Genomic DNA, 19,182 nt, shown 5'->3' on the forward strand with positions numbered 1-19,182 from the left:
ATCTAGAAAAAGTGAATTAAGTGGTGAGTCCAAGTAAGAATCTTAAAAGCTGAGGAACTATCAGCAGGATATCTCAGCAACAAGGGGTGAACTTGCAAGATGAGGTCTATGCCACATGTTTACCTCAAGAATTAGCTGATTGCCTCTCAGTCTGAAAGTTATTAAAATAATTGTAAAATTAAACACACACACACACACACACTTTATTAGTATAGGCTTGTGTGGGGCAAGGTCTCTGAACGAGGGACATCTGCTTGCTTACTGACTGGACTTTTCCAGTGTGATAGAACCTGATATCCCAAGATCAGTATTTTTACTTTTCCATTACACAGTGGATGATTTTTTATAATATGACAAGAAAGCATCTCAGCCAAACATGGTATCTTACCTTCAGGAAAATAATTTTGTACATACCCTATACTTTGACAGGTCAATCCTTAAAGAGTTATGCAACTGGTCCAATAGTTTTATGAATTTTTCCCTCTGTACAGAGCAAAAACAAAATAGGAGAACAGAAATAAATGGTCATTCTAAAAGTAACCCTCAAAACAACTCTAGGAGTTATTTTCCTCATTTTACAGAAAGGAAGGTTCAAAGATATAAAAAATTTATCTAAGGTGATAGAGCTAGTATGTGACAAAACAGTGATTCAAATGCAGATATCTTTCACAACAAAACCAATCTCTTGCCAATAAGCCACAAAGACTCTCTGTGATGAATAAGAAAATATCCAAAAAGTTGCTTTCAGGGGAAAGAGTCCAGAGAACTGAATCACCACTGTACTAATTCACAACAATATGAGTCAGCAAGATAAAACATCAACCACCCCACACACCACTGTACCTCCTCAGAAATAAATTATTATTATTTTGAAATTTCTCCTACCTGTGGAAGCGGGAATAGCTCTTGTTCTCATCAAGAATAATTTCAAAAAGCACTTTCTCTTTGGTAACAAGTATAGACTTCATAATCTGAAAGTACTAATTGCCTTTCCAGTATGTTTATGATTTAGTGTTTAAAAAAACATATATATATAAAACATTAAGCAAAAAAACAAAACAAAACAACACACACACAAAAAACTAATACTTCCCTCTGAGGCTATCTCAGTGTTGGACTGACCTCTTCATAGGATCTGAAGATAATGAGTTTGCTTATAAGTCTAAAGATGAACTTATATTGATTAAATAAAATAAATAAATTAGGTAAAATAAAAACATCAAAGTCACACAAAGTTTATAGGTAGACGATCCCCCATTCTGAGTCTCAGATTTTAATCAAAAATAAAAAGAAATAAGAGAGTGGAAGTAAGAGCAAAGGTCTCTGCCTACATGAGTATTCTGTAAATAACAAACTGTACTTTGGAAGATACTGGCCGAAGTAGAAACTTCCTAACACTTTCACATAAAAGGTAGATTTATGGGGTTATAACTCATTCTTTGAAGTCACTGATTTTGATGAAGTGAGCTATTAACAGAAGTTGATGAACTGTTCCTAAGTTGAAACTCCAATTTCTGAATAAACTACCTTTATCTGGTTCATATGTCAGACAATCAAACTTGATATTATTTTCTGTGTTAACCCCTTGCGGAGACAATGAAAGAGCCTAAGAAATGAAACTTGCCTTCAAGATGCTTGCCATCTTATTAGGCAGAGAAGACTCTTCAGTAAAGCTACTGAAAACTGCTGATGAGTTAAAGGTCTTAGATTTTCCTTTCCCACTTTCCCTCAGGCTTTCCCAGGGAAAGAGGTGAACTATATTGTCCTTTTATTAACCCTCATCCCCCAACCACGTGGGTCAGTAGCTCTCAATCAAAAGAGAAAACCCTAAGAACCACTACCATCATCAGTTTAGGCCACAGTAAAGTTAACCATTCAATAACTATAAAAGTTAATGTGCCCATGTCATGTCTTAAGATGCTTTATCTGACCTCTGTGATTGGTATAAATCATCAAGACAGCTGACACGACCCTAGTGAGTCACATTAATGCCCAAGTCACTAGCCCTGTTATATACACGGGTAGTGACTGTTCTGGCTGTGTGCTTGATATCCTTTTCCATTCTTCCTTACTACTAGAACCTTGTAATTAAAATGTGGCCATTCTGAAATACCTAACTTCATGACCTCTTTTCCTGCAGGAATGGTCATGCAGTATGATTTTGGCTAATGAGATATATATATAGTTTATTAAAGGGGATGGACCCAGCTAGCACATTACCATGAATTATTATTTGGAAAGATTCTAAAAGAATGCTTGGCAGGCACCGTTGTTGTATTAGTGTTCACTATGTAACTCCTTGTCAGGCTTTTTCTCCATCTGCCCTGTGTCTCTTTCCTTTCTTCCACCTGAAACTCAGACTAGACACATGAAGGTAAAACAGTCATGTTACCTTCAGATAAAAAGCTAAACAAGCAGTTAGGTGTGGTGCAGCAGGACGCCCCCATACCTCACCTTAGCCCTGTCTGCCCTCCCTTTCAAAAAATTACCATCCTGAGCAGCTACCCTCATCCTGAATTCCTTATTACTTCTGGACTTGGGATCTACAGAGAAAAAAAAAATTGTATTTCATGCAGCCAAACAGAATTCTGACTGACACAGATCACACGTGTGGTCTTCCTACCTCAGTCTTCAGTGCCCAGCTGGAAAATTTACATTCGAGGAACACAGAAAACTGTGGAGAAAACTGCCAGGCTTGTTGTCACTAAATCCCAGACAATATCAGATGATATGAAATTAAAAGTGTGCTACTGATTACATCTTCGTAGAGATTCTTTAAACAGAAGAACAGCTTGAAATTTAATTGTATTTATTATAATTCTATTTAACTATAGTGAGACCACATTTGCAAGAGCTGAGGAGGCCTATTTCCTGCACAGTGTAATTTGAGGAGTAACAAAAGACTGGGTGATTAAAAAATGATTCTCCTGAGGGGCATGCCACAACATCTGAAGCCTCTATGATACTCCGTTCTTCACCTTAGGTAATGTCTACACATGCCTGGTATTTAGTAGCGGGCCAAATCAATCACAATACTCACTGTTACCGGTTAGCAAAAACTTAGGTTTAATTAGTTAATAAGAATAATTCTAGGGGTGCCTGGGTGGCTCAGTTGGTTAAGCATCTGACTCTGGATTTCCCTGTGAGTCATGATCTCATGGTCATGAGGTGGAGCCCCAGCTGGGCCTCATGGAGCCTGCTTGGGATTCTCTCTCTCCCTCTTTCTGTGCCCCTCCCCTGCTCACACATGCTCTCTCTTGTGCATGCTCTCTCTTTCACAAAATAAATAAACTTAAAAAAAAAAAAGTAACTCTAGACCAGGGGTCAGGAAACTGCCTCTAAAGAACCAGGTAGTAACTCTTTTCAGCTTTCTATTAAACTCTGCCACTGTAGCACAGTGCTCCCAGAAACAATATACAAACAAATGGGCATGGCTGTTCTCCAGCAAAATTTTGGTTTTTTGGACAGTGAAATTTGAATTTCATATAATTTTCATGTGTCGCAAAATAATGGTATTCTTTTGATATTTAAAAGCCATTTAAAATGTGGAAACCATTCTCACCTCGCATGTGGGCCATGCAAACAAAACCAGCTGGTGGGCCGGTTTTTGGCCCATGAGCACAGTGGAGATTTTGAGTAGGGGACAGCGGTCGCTACCTCACAAGTGCATTAAAATCAATAAGAAATGTAAACATATCACCCTGGTATCCTGGGAGTTGTAGAAGGAAATGTTCTTCTGAGGAAGGGGTATAAAAGCCTCTGCCTCATTCTCAGCTGCTCTTTTCCCTTTCTTTGTTTCTTATTATCTCACTCCCGCAGCAGGGGTTGATTTAACTTGAATCTAATGATGCTTCAGCACTGGGGGCTACAGTGATGGTGTCAGTGACTAACAAATGTCATCAACTGAAAAGTATTTAAGGAGTCTCTTCACAGGCAAGTTTGAAAAGCCCTGAGATGGAATCATTCACTGACCTAGAGACTCTCAATGTTTCCCTCACTTTGACTAAACTTTAGAAAGGTTTTTCCTGACTCTAGGTCCTGATGTCTTAATTTTTGAGCATTCTCTTTAAAAAACCTAACTGTAGGGGCGCCTGGGTGGCGCAGTCGGTTAAGCGTCTGACTTCAGCCAGGTCACGATCTTGTGGTCCGTGAGTTCGAGCCCCGCGTCAGGCTCTGGGCTGATGGCTCGGAGCCTGGAGCCTGTTTCCGATTCTGTGTCTCCCTCTCTCTCTGCCCCTCCCCCGTTCATGCTCTGTCTCTCTCTGTCCCAAAAATAAATAAAAAACGTTGAAAAAAAAATTTTAAAAAATAAATAAAAAAATAAAAAACCTAACTGTAATTCTTCCTCTGTCCCTGGGAAATGTGAATGTGTTTCAAAGCCTCTTGCCAGGTTGCTTTACAACCCAGAGAAGTCTTCCTCAAGTACTTGGGAGCTATCCCTCTGAAAGGTAATCATCAAAGAGATAGTACCGGTATCACCCAGGATGTATGAGAGGGTAGGAGACTAATTTTGTTGGGTGTCCATTAGTAAACACAGCCTCATCACAGAAAAAGATATGTGCACACCCAAATATAATTGAGTGTGCTGGACACATGCCAATGATCAACCTTCCCCTTGAGAGCCTCAGATATTTTTTTTCTCCTAAACACTGGATTATCTTTTTTCAGTAAGAATGGTATTTCAGGATTTTCATCATATGAAGTGATCAAAGAATCTGCAATCAAAAACTCTAGAAAAACTCTTAAAGACATGTATCAGGAAGTTAATGAAAATATTATGCTGCTTTTCTGGACTCTATAATATTTGTAGTGTTTGTTATATTATAATTTATAATTCATTGGCATTCATTTTTTTCATTAAAAATGAATAATTTTCTGTTTTCTATTGACAATTTGTATTTTTCTTAAAAACAGTCTTATCAGGGGCACCTGAGTGGCTCAGTCAGTTAAACTTCTGGCTCTTAATCTCAGCTCAGGTCAAGATCTCACAGTTTGTGAGTTCAAGCCCCACATCAGGCTCTGCAATGATGGCACAGAGCCTGCCTGGGGTTCTGTCTTTCATTCTCTCTGCCCTTCACCTGATTGAGAGCTCGATCTCTCTCGTGCGCTCTCTTTCTCTCTCAAAATAAGTAAACTTTTAAAAATATTAAAAAAGAATCTCATCAAATTATATAATGTTTAGGAAGCACAAAACCTAGATCTACCTCTCCCCAGAACTAATCATTTGTCAAGTCATTAAAAATGACTTCTAAAATGTTTCCCACACACATTTTCTCCTTTGCCACAACCTTCATTTTCTCTAAGCCATTAGCGCAGCATTGCTTTGCCTTGTCAGGACTAGCATATCAGCCCTATCACTAATTTCCATCTAGTCCTCCTGTATTCAACACCAGAACTGTTTTACTCATTTCACCTTCTTTCAGTGTGGCTTCCAGTAGTTCTGAGACTGGAAAACTAAACATCATATTTCCCAAACTCCTTTGCAGCGAGGCTTATGCAATTATCTTAGTTTCTGCCTATTAGATACATGTGCACTGCTACATTTGGAAAGCAGACGAGTGATGGAGGCCTAGTTCCTGCTTCTTGGTTTACTTGGGCTGCTAAGTCCTGGAGACATTCATTTCCCAGTCTCTGGTCACTAGCTTTGTGATCTCAGACATTCTGCTGCATTAGCAGAAGCAGCCTTCTGATTCCTCACCTCCCCAACTGTAAGAAAACTCACCACTTCTCTTAAAATCAGTTTCAATTATCAGTGATATTTTGAGGATTATTACAGAAAGATCTTCCTTGAGTCCCAAATGATTATAAGCATTTAATTCCCTGTGCCAAATCCCTTTCTACTTGAAGTTTCTAACATGGTGTCTATTACTACAACTGAACTGTGTCTGATATATACCCTCTCTCCCCCTTCTGCAATATTTCCTTACAGTTAGTTATCTTTCTAAATCAAAGATTATACCCTAAGCTTCAAGAATGACATCCAAACATCTCCGTAGGTTTTAAAGGCCCTCAACAATCTAATGTCAACCCAATAGCACAGTTTCTTCTTACACTACCTACCTTTATTCTTTTTGTTTTAATTTTTTTTAATGTTTATTTATTTTTAAGAGAGAGACAGAGCATGAGCAGGGAAGGGGCAGAGAGGGAGGGAGACACAGAATCTGAAGCAGGCTCCAGGCTCTCAGCTGTCAGCACAGAGCCCAACACGGGGATCAAACCCAGGAACCGTGAGTGAGACCTGAGCCAAAGTCGCAGGCTTAACTGACTGTGCCACCCAGGCACCCCTCTATCATCCTTCACTCTATTTGCCCTACTTAGTAGGCAGGCTACCTTACACACACTTTGAACTTATTTTGTATCTTTACTTTGGTCTTTACTCAAATGTCTTCCCAGACCCAAGGTAGCTTCCCAACTACTTCTTGAACATTGGAAAAATATTACTCATCCCTAAAAGCCTGGGTCCTTTTATCACACTTTCATCAGTCCCTGAAAAGTATCAATCACTTGATCCTCTTCAATCTCTCAATATCAAAGCCTCCTTTGATACTAATCACACTTTGGGAGTGACTTAGGGTTATTGTTACAGATGGTTAAGTGACTATCCCATTAGAACATAAACCTCAGAAAGGAGACGTCAATGTTTATCATTCAATCCCTTTACTACTTGCCACAGTGCCTACTGCTATAGGGAACACATAAATACATATCAAATGAACAAGTGGACAAATAAAAGAACATATGGAAAGGCAAAGAAGTATTTACTAGCTTATTTATTTTTGCCCAACAATGGCTGGATCAGAGACCCAGGGAAAAAAATGAGCTGAATAAACACCAATATAACTAATAATTTGTTATGTGTACTTTAAAATAACTCACTAAATAAGTTTTCTAAAGACTCTCCTGTCAAGTTGAGATACTGAGCCCAAACTCAGAGTTTTCTTCCTTTCTAACCCTTGATCTACCCATGGTGTTTTCAATAGCCATGGGGATGTTTCATCCAATAAACTTCTTTAATCTTCTTGACTGCGAGCAACCTTTACACTCAATGATATGCTGCTAAATCATCTCTTCAAATGAAAAATGCCTTCATGTTTAGTATTTGCCAATGTCCATGATGTTAATATTCTCAATACTTCTGGTTTCAAAAAATGGCTATGCTACATAACTAGCTTGCATTATTCTTTTTTTTTTCAACATTTATTTATTTTTGGGACAGAGAGAGACAGAGCATGAACGGGGGTGGGGCAGAGAGAGAGGGAGACACAGAATCGGAAACAGGCTCCAGGCTCTGAGCCATCAGCCCAGAGCCTGACGCGGGGCTCGAACTCACGGACCGCAAGATCATGACCTGGCTGAAGTCGGACGCTTAACCGACTGCGCCACCCAGGCGCCCCTAGCTTGCATTATTCTTGAAAATTCACCAATCAGTGCCTGTGAGAAGACGTAAGCTATAACTTAAGCTATTGAGTTTTACACTCAATTTTCAACAGCATATCCCAGAGCCACATCTTGGACCCAAGACTCCCCTTTGTAATTTTAACTGAAATGTATCATGTTCCTATCAAAATCCTTTGACTCTGGCTCACCTGCTACAACTTCTCAAAACGAGACCCCATGCTGCATCATCTCAATGTCTCTGTTGATAGCTTCACTCACCTTTCAATTGATTTTTTTATAAAGTTTATTTATTAATTTTGAGAGAGAGGGTGTGAGCCAGTGAGCAAGCAGGGGTGGGCAGAGAGAGAAAGAGAGAGAGAATCCCAAAAGCAGGCTCTGCACTGACAATGCAGATGTGAGGCTTGAACTAACAAACCATGAGATTAAGACCTGAAGTCAGACGTTTAACCAACTGAGCCATCCAGATGCCCCTCCATTGCCTCTCTTCTACAAAATTTCAACCTAGAGTCACTATAATCAACTTCCCAAATCTGTTACATGAGCATCAGAATGCTGAAAACTTCTGAGAAAATCTCAAAGCCACTATATTGTTGTGACAGTAAATTTATGCTCAACATCAAATGATACCTTCAGCTTTACTAGGAATTCCTCTTCCATGGCCCTGAAGCATTTCTCTTTCTACTCCCTTTGGTAACTTATCCAAACCTTGCACAGCATCCTTCACCTGCCTCTGTATTATAGCCTTTGCCTTGCAGATGAGCATTTCCTGTTCTTGTAGACAACCACAGGGATTAGGGAAATGGGGTATGACACCCCAGCTTTTCACTCCTATATCAAAAATTCAGCATTCTCTGCAAGAACACAGATACTATTCCCGAAATTTCAGAACAGAACTTGTCCTTTCTCATTCCAAAGAATGTCTCTCCTTTTGTCTCTTTCATTACCTTTCTTCTTTCTCCTCTGGAAACTCACTGCATCACCTGTTTTCCATCAGATAAATCTGCAACTTGACTCTCACAACTACTCCCTTTCCTAATAATCTATAAACATGTGTAAATTTACCTTTTTAAATAAAAAAATTCTGACTCAACAAGACAGGAAAAATAAAATCTCTTTATTCATAGCAAAATCTTCCCTTGCCCAATCTTCCTCCTTTTCATTTCACTTAACAGAAGAGTCTCTATCTCCTCAGCCATATTCACCCTTTGATTCACATGTTTATTATAAAATATAATGATAATATAGGAAAGTTTTACAATTTTAGTATAAAGATGAATGGAAAGCAAAACCACAAAATATCAGCTGTCATCCTACCAGGTGGCTGTATCATTGGCATTTTGGCACATTTCCATCTAGTCTTATTTCTAAACCAGTGTGTATGTTGTTCTTTCAGTGTTGGAATTAGACTGTATAAAGAATTTTGTGGGTTTTTTTTCACTTGGCATTCTATCATGGACATTGCTCATTTTTACGTACTTTTCTTTAAAAACATGATTTTTAGTGACTGCATTACATTTTAGTGAATAGAGGAACCTAACTTACACAAGCATTCATCTATGTCATTCACTGAAGGACCCTGTGAAATTAGGCTTCAATATCAACTGCTTCAGTCAATAATCACCTCCTACTTGCCAAATACAAAGAGGTCGTTTATTTCCCCATCTTACTTTAACTTTAGCAACAGTTGAAAATGTTATATACTTCTCTTTTCTCAAAATAGTTTTCCTTTGTCTCTTTATAATATTACATTCTTTTATTATCATTTTCATTCAATTTCTCTAACCATTTTCCTCAACAAACTTTGCTTGTTCCTCTTCTTCACACCCAAGCGTTCTGTCCTTTTCACTTCATTCCTGATCATTTTTCACCCAAGCCATGATGAGAAATAGCAACTGTACACAAAAATATCTGAATTGTAAGACTGATATTTTTTTCTTAAGTATATATTTGTTTACACTTGTCATAAGAAAGCTTTCTCCACTGGTTTATTATTTGGAAAATCAAATGTCTGAGTTACACTTTTGAGAGGGATAAAAAAAGGGCCAACGTAATGATGTTCCTGAGTCACAGGCAACAGATCACATTCAGAATTCAGGTAAAGAAGAACTCGGGACCATAAATTGGAGGTGGGAGACTTTATACTTAGATACATCTGACTAAACAAATTGCATTACTTTCAATAGGTCGAGAAATATATAGTCACATTTACACACTAAATTTACGATTTATGAAAATGTACTTTGAAAAAACATTCTTTTTTTTGGCCCTCTTCTAAAATAAGTTATTTGACTCACAAAATAAAGTTTTTATAATCATGTTGTCACTGAAAAGTAATGAAATCAATTTGGTTTCTCCTCTTTGGGTTGGCATGAAGTTCTATCTCATTTTCCTCCAGGTAGCTTTTAGGATACATATTAATCACAAAGACACATCTTCTATTTCAGAGGTAGAAAAGCTCAGTGTTCCACAAGATTGGCTTATTCTCTACAGTGTATCCAGGCAGAATATTAAAAGCAAAACAATTTCATAACAGAGTGCTTTATGTTACAGGTGAAATCTCAAGACAATCCTGTTACCAAGATGAGGTTTTTGGTTTTGTTTTCTTACACTTTTAAAAAATGTTTCCTTATTTATGAGAGAGAAAGAGAGAGAGAGAGAGAGAGAGAGAGAAGAGAGAAGAGAGAGAGAAAGAGAGAGAGAGGAGAGAGAGAGAAGAGAGAGAGAAAGAGAGAGAGAGAGGCAGAGAAAGAGAGAGCGAGGAGAGAGAGAAGAGAGAGAGAGAAGAGAGAGAGAGAAGAGAGAGAGAGAAGAGAGAGAGAGAAAGAGAGAGAGAGAAAGAGAGAGAGACAGAAAGAGAGAGAAGCAGAGAAAGATAGAGAGGAGAGAGAGAGAAAGAGATAGAGAAAGAGAGAAAGAGAGAGAGAGAGAGAGAAAGAGAGAGAGAGAGAAAGAGAGAGAGAGAGAGAGAGAGAAAGAGAGAGAGAGGGAGAGAGAGAGAGAGAAAGAGAGAGAGAGAGGCAGAGAGAGAGGAAGGGAGAATCCCAAGCAGGAGCTGTGGTGTCAGCACAGAGCCGAATACCAGGCTTGATCTCATGAACCAAGAGATCATGACCTGAGCCGAAATGAAGAGTCAGATGCTTAACTGAGTCACACAGGCACCCCAAGATGAGGTTTTTATGACAAAACTGTTCTAATCGTCTGTTATTAGTCATAACAGTATTTTATTGAGCTGACCAGGGAATGTTCTTTGGTCCTGACTTTTACAAGAGTCAAGGTGTCTAACAGAAGTAGCTGCTAGTACACTGTTTTACACTGTAGGTAAGGGCAAGAGAGATGAAATTTTCAAAACTTATATTTATAGATCATTTTCAGCTTTTACGAGCTGGCTTCTCTATCTTTAACGTCATTTGATTCTCATCTTCGGTTTAAGAAACACATTAGAGCAGTAGTTACCTTCATTGAGCAGACTGAGAAATTGAAGCTTGAATGAATGGACTGGCTTGCTAAATTTGACTACAAACTCAAATTCCGTGACTCCTAATACAGACTGCTTTTTCCTACTAGTGCTTAATTTGATCTGTCATTAAATAACAACTACTTTTTCCTTTGATTCATTCCAACTCCTCTCACATGCCTCACATGCATTTTCTTTTAGATGAAAAGGACAGGACAAGAGTATACACAGCAGCACATTTTTTCCCCTACTGGCTTCACACATTTTTATTTGCTGAGTCTCATTTGTTTCTAGTCTATGACACATACCCCCAAATTTAATTTCTAACAACATAATCAATAACAAAATCTATTCAGTGAACCAATTTGGAAGTGCGGTGGAAAAATTAACTATGGTGTCATGAAAATCATTTTGCTATAGTGGAGCTTGGTTTCATGTATACACACATACGCATGTGAGAATAAAACTACCTGTCTCACAGGGTTATTGAACAGAGCTACGAACTACCAGTTGCCATACTCAAAACCTTGGGATTCTCTCCAGAAAGCTTTCCCTTTCCTCCACTGTCCATATCCCCAAAGACACTACGTGCTATTGATTCGATGCCATGAAAAGCTCTGCAACATGTCCTTCATTCTCCATTTTCACTAGTTTTGTCTTAGTTTAGATCTTCACCATGTTACTCTGGTTACTATTAATTTATGTCTTGTCAATTTCAATTCCACAAGTCTTATAGAGAATGAGTTCCAGTGACAGGTGCAACAGATAAATATTTGAGTTTCCTGGGGCGCCTGAGTGGCTCAGTCGGTTAAGCGTCCGACTTCGGCTCAGGTCACGATCTCACGGTCCGTGAGTTTGAGCCCCGCGTCAGGCTCTGTGCTGACAGCTCAGAGCCTGGAGCCTGTTTCAGATTCTGTGTGTGTCTCTCTCTCTGACCCTCCCCCATTCATGCTCTGTCTCTCTCTGTTTCAAAAATAAGTAAACGTTAAAAAAAAATTTAAAAAAAATACTTGAGTTTCCTTAGGATTCCTGCATTTCTGCTTTTCAATGAATCCTTGCTGCATTTGAATATTTCAGGTGGACATCTTAATTAGGTACAGAGAGTTCTTCAACTCTATACACCTACTATGATATACTCAGAAGACATGATAATAACTATCAATACCAGTAAGAACCAAGAGGAATTATAAATGGAGACTAACAGATTCCAGAAAAGTCAACCAAACTCACTTTTACCAGGGAATAGCATCTGAAATGATGAATCCTAAATTTGCATACATGGAGAAAATTCTATAAAATCCCAGTACTCTATCACAAAATTTATGTGTTTCCTTCTTGGAAAAGGTCATTACAGATAGGGAGATTTAATCCAGTGAAGATGCCAACTGGCTGCCAAAATTATTTAGCGGAATATAATTTTAATGAACTTTTAGCTTCTCCCCACTACACTAAGAGTCCCTAAGAAGTGCCTCCTGCAATAAGATTCCAAGAATATCTGGAATCCCTAGTCCCTTGAAAATGTAACTCCTGTAAACTAGTAAAAATTTTAAAGTCCAAAAAATACTTACACCAAAGTTGGTAGCAGCAAATCGATCTGAGGCAGAAACCTGTACATTTGTTGCAACTGTTGTGTGAGCATAGAAAGCATTTATATTCGCCAACAAGGTGCTCATGACAGCAGGGACACCAGGGCACATGTATTTAGAAGACAGACATGAAAAGTGCCTATAAGACAAAAACATTAAGCACTTTTAAAACGTAAAGCAATTAATTCACATAATGGCATACCCTCTAACGTCAGCAATTAATTCCCCAACTATATCTATGAAAAAAAGAGAACACTCCCACGATCTCTACTAAATGAAAGAGAAAGCAATTTCGGCTTTTAAACATTTCTCATTCACAAATGTGAAGTGGTTTAATTAGAATGTGATTTGCCACAGGGATGAGTGCATAATTCCTTTCAACTGTGGGAGTTTTGTGTGTACACACGCAAAGTGCACTTTCCAGGGGAATCCAGCACGGTGGGAAAGCCATTATACAGGATCCTCCCCTTCTTCAGCAACTATGCCGTCATTTACTTCAGTTCCCGAAATGCTGCATTTTAACCTGAATGTCCTTTATACTTGTATTTCTATCATATTGAAGAAGCAAGGTCTCCCCTTTCACCGCCTATCTACTGAGTAAGTGAATTCAACATCTGACTTGAGTCCAGTTTCTGGGCTTTTGTCATAAAGGAATACCTTCCATAAGCATTTCTGTTTTCTTAGCATTTTGTTACAGCCAGGATCTAATAAAGCAAACAGAAGAATGGTGAGGGCAGATTGAATTATGCCAGCTTTAGGTTTAAAGACCATTCCTTTTAAACCCTGAATAATAGTATCATTCACAGACATCAGAAGCATCAAGTGTTCAATTGTGTTACTTCTCTCAAGAAAAACTGTTTCATTTGAACTATAACAAAAGACGTGAAAACTGAAAACACAGCTTAAGATAAAAATGCACAGATAAAATACTCATGGAAGAAAGAAATTTTCAGTTTGTTATCTGATCCTATTTTGTTCTCATGCCTCAGCAATTTATCCTCCACTTAAGCATCTCTGAGGTCTGTATTATTGAACACAAACACAGAGTGTACATGCATAAACGAAATGCCCTGAATGGCACCTCCAAACAAATGGATGGTCCTAGAAATGGTGGCTTCTCTTAAATTTCAGTCAGGCTACTCACTGAACTCCTCAGCATACTGGCTGATCAAAGTAGGTTAAAGTTTTAAACATGGATCTTTGAGGATTATGAAAAACAAAGTACACCACAGTTGTTACATGAGGTTTTGCAATTTAACCCTAGAAAGATTAATACTGATTGCTTCTTTTAGGTAAATGATACATATTTTGACTGTATTATACACTAAGTTAATTATAATGCCTACCTATTAAGTATACCAGAGGTAAATATTAATAAAATTAAAAAAATCCTAACACTGTATGTTCTTTTGAGCGATTTACAAACAAATTTGTTAGATCAAGTTAGAGGTCAAGAGTTGTGGAATATGCAATACATAAATACAATGCTACATGGATGGCATGAGGTAAATATCCATACCTAAGGGAAACAGTAAGAAACTCAAAGACCAGAACTTTATTATACTGAACATGCATTACTTATTTTTTTTTAATGTCCATTTATTCTTTGGGAGACAGAGAAAGAGGGAGACAGAGAAGGAGACAGAATCCCAAGCAAGGCTCCGCATGGTGAGCGCAGATCCCAAGGCAGGGCTTGAACTTGAGATTATGACATGAGCAGAAATCAAGAGTCAGATGCTTAATCAACTGAGCCAACCAGGCACCCCTAAACATGCATTATATATTTAAAAGGATACTGGAGGTCACCAGGATGAATAATCTTGTTCGTGGCTTTGAAAAATGGATCCATGCCTCCTAATCCAGCTGAGTTACTTAGTATTTATTTGTGGTAGCTGCTACCCTCTGATTTTTGGGGCTCAATTAGGGTGGCAGCAGTTTGGCAGAGACTTTGAGCAGAAATAAAGGAGAAACATAATAAATCTCCTGCTGAAGGCATTCAGAGTGAGAATTTTGTAGGTGAAATTGAAAGTTTATAATGAAGATGACATAATTATTGAACGTCGTTCACCGCTAATAGCGATCTGAGGGAAAAATGAGTGTAATATGGGAAGATGGGGGATACAAACAACCAAGTGTGCCTATTTTATACTTTGAGTTGGTAAGCCAATGTTTTAGTGATGAAAATTCTCATTGCTTTTGGGGCCCCAAAGAAGTTTTAACACCACAATGAGAGATGTGATTTTGAGTTATATAATTTAATACAATCCTTGCTATGTACCTATCATTGATGTTAATACATATTATTCATAAAATTATAAAAACAGTAAAAATAAATGTTTTTTTACAATTTAAAGTTTTCTTAGAAAACAACTTCAATTTATAGTTAAAAGGTAGGGTTGTAATACTTTCTCTTATTAGAAGTGATTAGAAATAAAATGGATTCTAGTGTTTTTCCATCCTTTAATCTTTCCTCCATTTTTTATATTAAAGGCATCTGTCCAGCTACTCTCCCTTCAATAACTACATACTTACTGTAGCTCTGGAATGATTCTTCATGACAGGGATCTAGAGGTCATTAAAACATGCTCCTGGTATAAAATATGCATACCCTAATTGAGAGGCACGCACCTTAAACACTAATTTTCTCATCTAAGAGAAAGTGCTGTTCCAGAGTATCTAAAGTTTGGGTGCTATTACTGAGGTATCCACAGGCTAGAGGAAGGTACAAAGCCTGATGGAGGACAAAGCTTCAAAGGCTGAGTTGAGCCCACTAGTAGTGAGCCAACAGAGGAGGAGTGAGAGGGAAATGCCTGAGTCTAGGGGATTAGAGTTCATGTAATGGCCATGAAAGAGTGAAGAGTTTAGTGTCCCTAGAATTTGGTTCAATAAATACTTATTCGACATATCTAAAGGTGAGATACCATGTGAGGCACTGGATATATAGTAATAAATCCACTTGCAGACGAATGGGAGAATCAGTTCTATAAGAAATATAATACGACTATGTAAATGTTATGAGAAAGAAAAGCCTAACAGAGTGCTAAAGGACAGTATGTTAGAGTGTGCATATTGTGGTCTGGTGGGTCAGGGAAAGGTCAAGGAAGACTCTTTGAAATGAGACTGGGCTAAGAGTTAATGCATAACTAGGAGACAGCCAAATCAAGCATAGGGCTTGCTGTCACTGATAGGTAAAGGATGTATTCCAGGGGAATGGAATAGTATAAACTAAGGCATAATAGGGAAAAAAATACCATGTACAGTGAACCCTAGAAATTTTAGGTTGGTAGATCCCAAATTTCCAAGAGAATATTCTCTGCTAGGTTTGACCAAAACCAAAGTGAGGGTGTGTGTAGGACAGTCTCATGAAATATGTTAGGCAAGTTGGATCTAATTTATAGATCAAAGGACTTTTTCAAACTAAAATTCAAAATCTTAGCGTCAGTGTAAGTAAAAAATTAAAAAAAAAATTAAATCTCCAAGGAACTCTAGCTGTTCACATGGATAGAAAGTGAATTTTTTTAGGTTATTTTCTATTTTGAGAGAGAGAGCAGAAGCAGGGGGAGGGGACAGAGAGAGAGAGGGAGAAAGAATCCCAAAGGCTCTGAGCTGTCAGCACAGACCCTGATGTGAGGTTCGAATTCACAAACCATGAGATCATGACCTAAGCCAAAATTGAGAGTCAGGTGCTTAACTGACTCACCCACCCAGCTGCCCGTGATTGTTGAATTTTAAATAGATGATCTTGGCTTTGGTGAAACTTTAGTAGGATGGGTTTAAAGAACGTGAGACTAGAGAAGAGAGCTCAATTAGGAGGCTGTACAGGGAAGGGAGGGTTGGTGTCTGAGCTAGGGTAGTAGCTATAGAAATATGGAGCAGAGAATGAATTTGAAAAACACTGAAAGAAGACAAATGGTCAGGGCATGGTGATTGAGGAGGGCTGAGAGGTAGGGAAGAGAAATGGTTACGCTCCAAGGTTTCAGTGCGGGTAACGTGTACTTTTGCTAAGTGGGCTGAGAACAAAACAGGACAAAGGAATCGTAAGGTGGGAATTATGTGTTGAGTTTGACCTTAAGGTACTTGTAGAGGTTTCACATAGGAATGCGCACCAGCTTATTGGATACTTGAACTGGACAGTTAGATTTAAGGGTCACTAAGTATATTGGAACCAGTCAAAACCATGAGAAAGAATAAGGTCATCCAGGAGGATTATGCAACATAAAAAGAGAAATGTCAAAGTGTGGAACTTGAGAAACACCAACATGTAAGGAACTTGTGAAAGGAAAAAAAAAATAAGTGAATTCTATGACAGGCCAAAGGAAAAAAACAGATGGATTTAAGGTAAGTCAGGACACTGGAATCAGGGAAACCATGGGAATGGGAAGTTTCTTTGCAGGTGAAGGACGATTGATGCTGTTAGGTTCAGTGAGGAAGTCTTACAAGGACAGAAAATAGACTATTGGACTTGACAAACACACTTAATTGTGACCTTAACAAGATCAATGTTAGTGGAGAGACAGGATGCACCAAGAGGAAACAGGATGAAAAGTGGGGAGGTGCCAGCGGTGACCAAGGAAGAGTGGGTCAAGGACAGATTCTGTTGGTCTCAACCTAAGGAGTTTTCACATTCTCATATGGACTATATGAAGTTGGCAGAGATTTTTGCCGAGGGAACTGACGTTATCAGACAAATTTGGAAAGGTGACTCTGAAGTGGTGTAAAGATAAATTGAAACGAGTAGGTATTAGATGCAGAAAAAACAATTTAGGAAGACATAGAAGCAAAAAAAATGACATTTTCACCCTGCTTGCAATATGATGAAGTCATTCACATACCACACTAAGAAGTAACAAAATATTTTGTACCTTGAGATAATCTAAAACTCACAAAATCACATTTTCGAATCTCCAAGATATAAGACTTGAATAATTCTTCTATGAAACCTAAACTTTCTAACAAAACAGCTTTGAACCTGATTTTACCCATGTTATATCTGCAAGCTTATTATGACTTCTGAAAGTATGAAAGCCAGGTTTGTGTCCCACCAAGAACAGCACAAGAATACCATGTAAACTAGAGAACCTTAGAAATGTTGTGTTACTTTGTTTTGTTTCGTTTTGCCAGTGCTTTTGAAGCCTGACTCCCTCTGTGTGTTTGCTGTAATTAAACATTTCTTTCCTTTTCTAATTTTTTTTTCCTTCTTAAGGTCATAGAAAAAGTAAGGTGATTCAGGATTGGAATTCAGGCAATGTAAGTTCAAATCCGTATCCCTTAACTACTCGAGTGTAGCTTTCTCATAATTTATCCTCTTCCTTCTCTCTTCAATGTTGCATATTACTTGTACATGCATCTGTTTCTTTCAGAATATGTTTAGTTCATGCTTGGTTATCATCTTATTCAGCCCTCCTCTAGCCTACTGTTTTTCTTGTACAGAGGAGTTGACCAATGTTCATTAATGAAAACAAAAGCAAAGTGAGCCAAAGGTATTGGCTATGTAGAGTTAGAGTGTACATTGTATGTGGTTGATTACCTTGAGTATGACAGTCTACCAAAACATCTAACTGCTTTGTAAACATTTCTTGAAGTGCCTGGCAGTTAGTGCCATGATGATGACAGTAACTATGAAGGTTAATAGCATTCTGCTTATAACTGCTATATATTTTAAACTTTCCAGAGCATTAGGCATGTATTCGTCTTTGGCAACAGAAATATTTTGCTTTCTGATTTAAATTTAATTGAGATAATTTCTGGGGAACAACTGGAAGTAGCTAGCTGCATATGATTCATCCCTTGAAACTTCCCATGGAAATATCCAAGAAACCCAAAAAAGAATGTGAAGTCATAAAAGCACTAGAAATTAGGGTACCCATCTAAAATTTCCCAGTACCTGGGAGGACTCTGCCTAACATTAGGGCAGCTGGCTAGATTGAGAGATATTCAGCAGATGACTAAAGTCTAAACTCCTGAAGTGTTAACCTGACAAGACAGATAACAGGAGGATGTTTCTAACAACCATACAGCGTATACCCTGTAAAAGATTGGGGCCTCGGCTGCTGGCCAGCAAGGCTATCAATCACTTCACTATTCCAAGGTGATGGCTTTCCCAAGCAGGAAAGAGCTGTCTCTGTTTCCCACACCTATTCCCTCTACATCCATTAAAGGGTACACAACTCCCAAGATTGTAATACAGCTTGTGCAATAGGAAATAGGTAATGGGATTTGAAGCTAGTTAGAAAAACAGGGCTGGAAGAACACTGGGAACAGTATATCCTGGGAATTATATAAAATCTTTTACATTTTGCTTCCAGCAAAACAAGAATTCACAGGTTGTTTAGATCATCGGGGGGGGGGGGCTGAATCCAACTCTACTAGTTGGAGAGTCCACCAATAGGAGCAGGTAAGTATCTCTCACCAATCTAAAGGAGAGCTGCATTTAAATAAAGTTATGGGAAAGAGTACAACATTTTTAGAGGCTTGACTTCCAGTTCAAGGTCTGCAGATGAATGCTGACAATACCCAGGTGGTTAACAAATACTGATTCCAAAGGAACCCTGTAAGTTGCCAAATGGGCAAGAGGCAAACACCTTTGTATATTATTTTCACATTCACACATGCATGTACACACATGCACACATAGGTATAGGCAAAAAACAACCAAAATCCTGGCAGGAAACAGTATTAATCAAAATGGTACAATGTTATGTCCAGATAGAGCTATAAAATTTTGTCTTTTTAAAAAATACATTT

At 38.3% G+C, this 19,182-nt stretch overlaps 1 protein-coding gene across 1 annotated transcript in view; it reads right to left on the reverse strand.

Annotated features, from left to right (window-relative positions):
• Nucleotides 1-19,182, reverse strand: part of UNC13C (unc-13 homolog C) — a 606,187-nt gene that overhangs the window by 272,884 nt on the left and 314,121 nt on the right. Inside the window, exons 17-18 of the mRNA XM_047864534.1 lie at nt 12,421-12,577; nt 415-483 (exon numbers count right to left, since the gene is read on the reverse strand). Of these exons, the coding sequence (XP_047720490.1) occupies nt 415-483; nt 12,421-12,577 (226 nt within the window). The remainder of the gene's footprint in view (nt 1-414; nt 484-12,420; nt 12,578-19,182) is intronic.

Source organism: Prionailurus viverrinus, chromosome B3 (genome assembly GCF_022837055.1).
Source record: "Prionailurus viverrinus isolate Anna chromosome B3, UM_Priviv_1.0, whole genome shotgun sequence".
Lineage (NCBI taxonomy): Eukaryota > Metazoa > Chordata > Mammalia > Carnivora > Felidae > Prionailurus > Prionailurus viverrinus.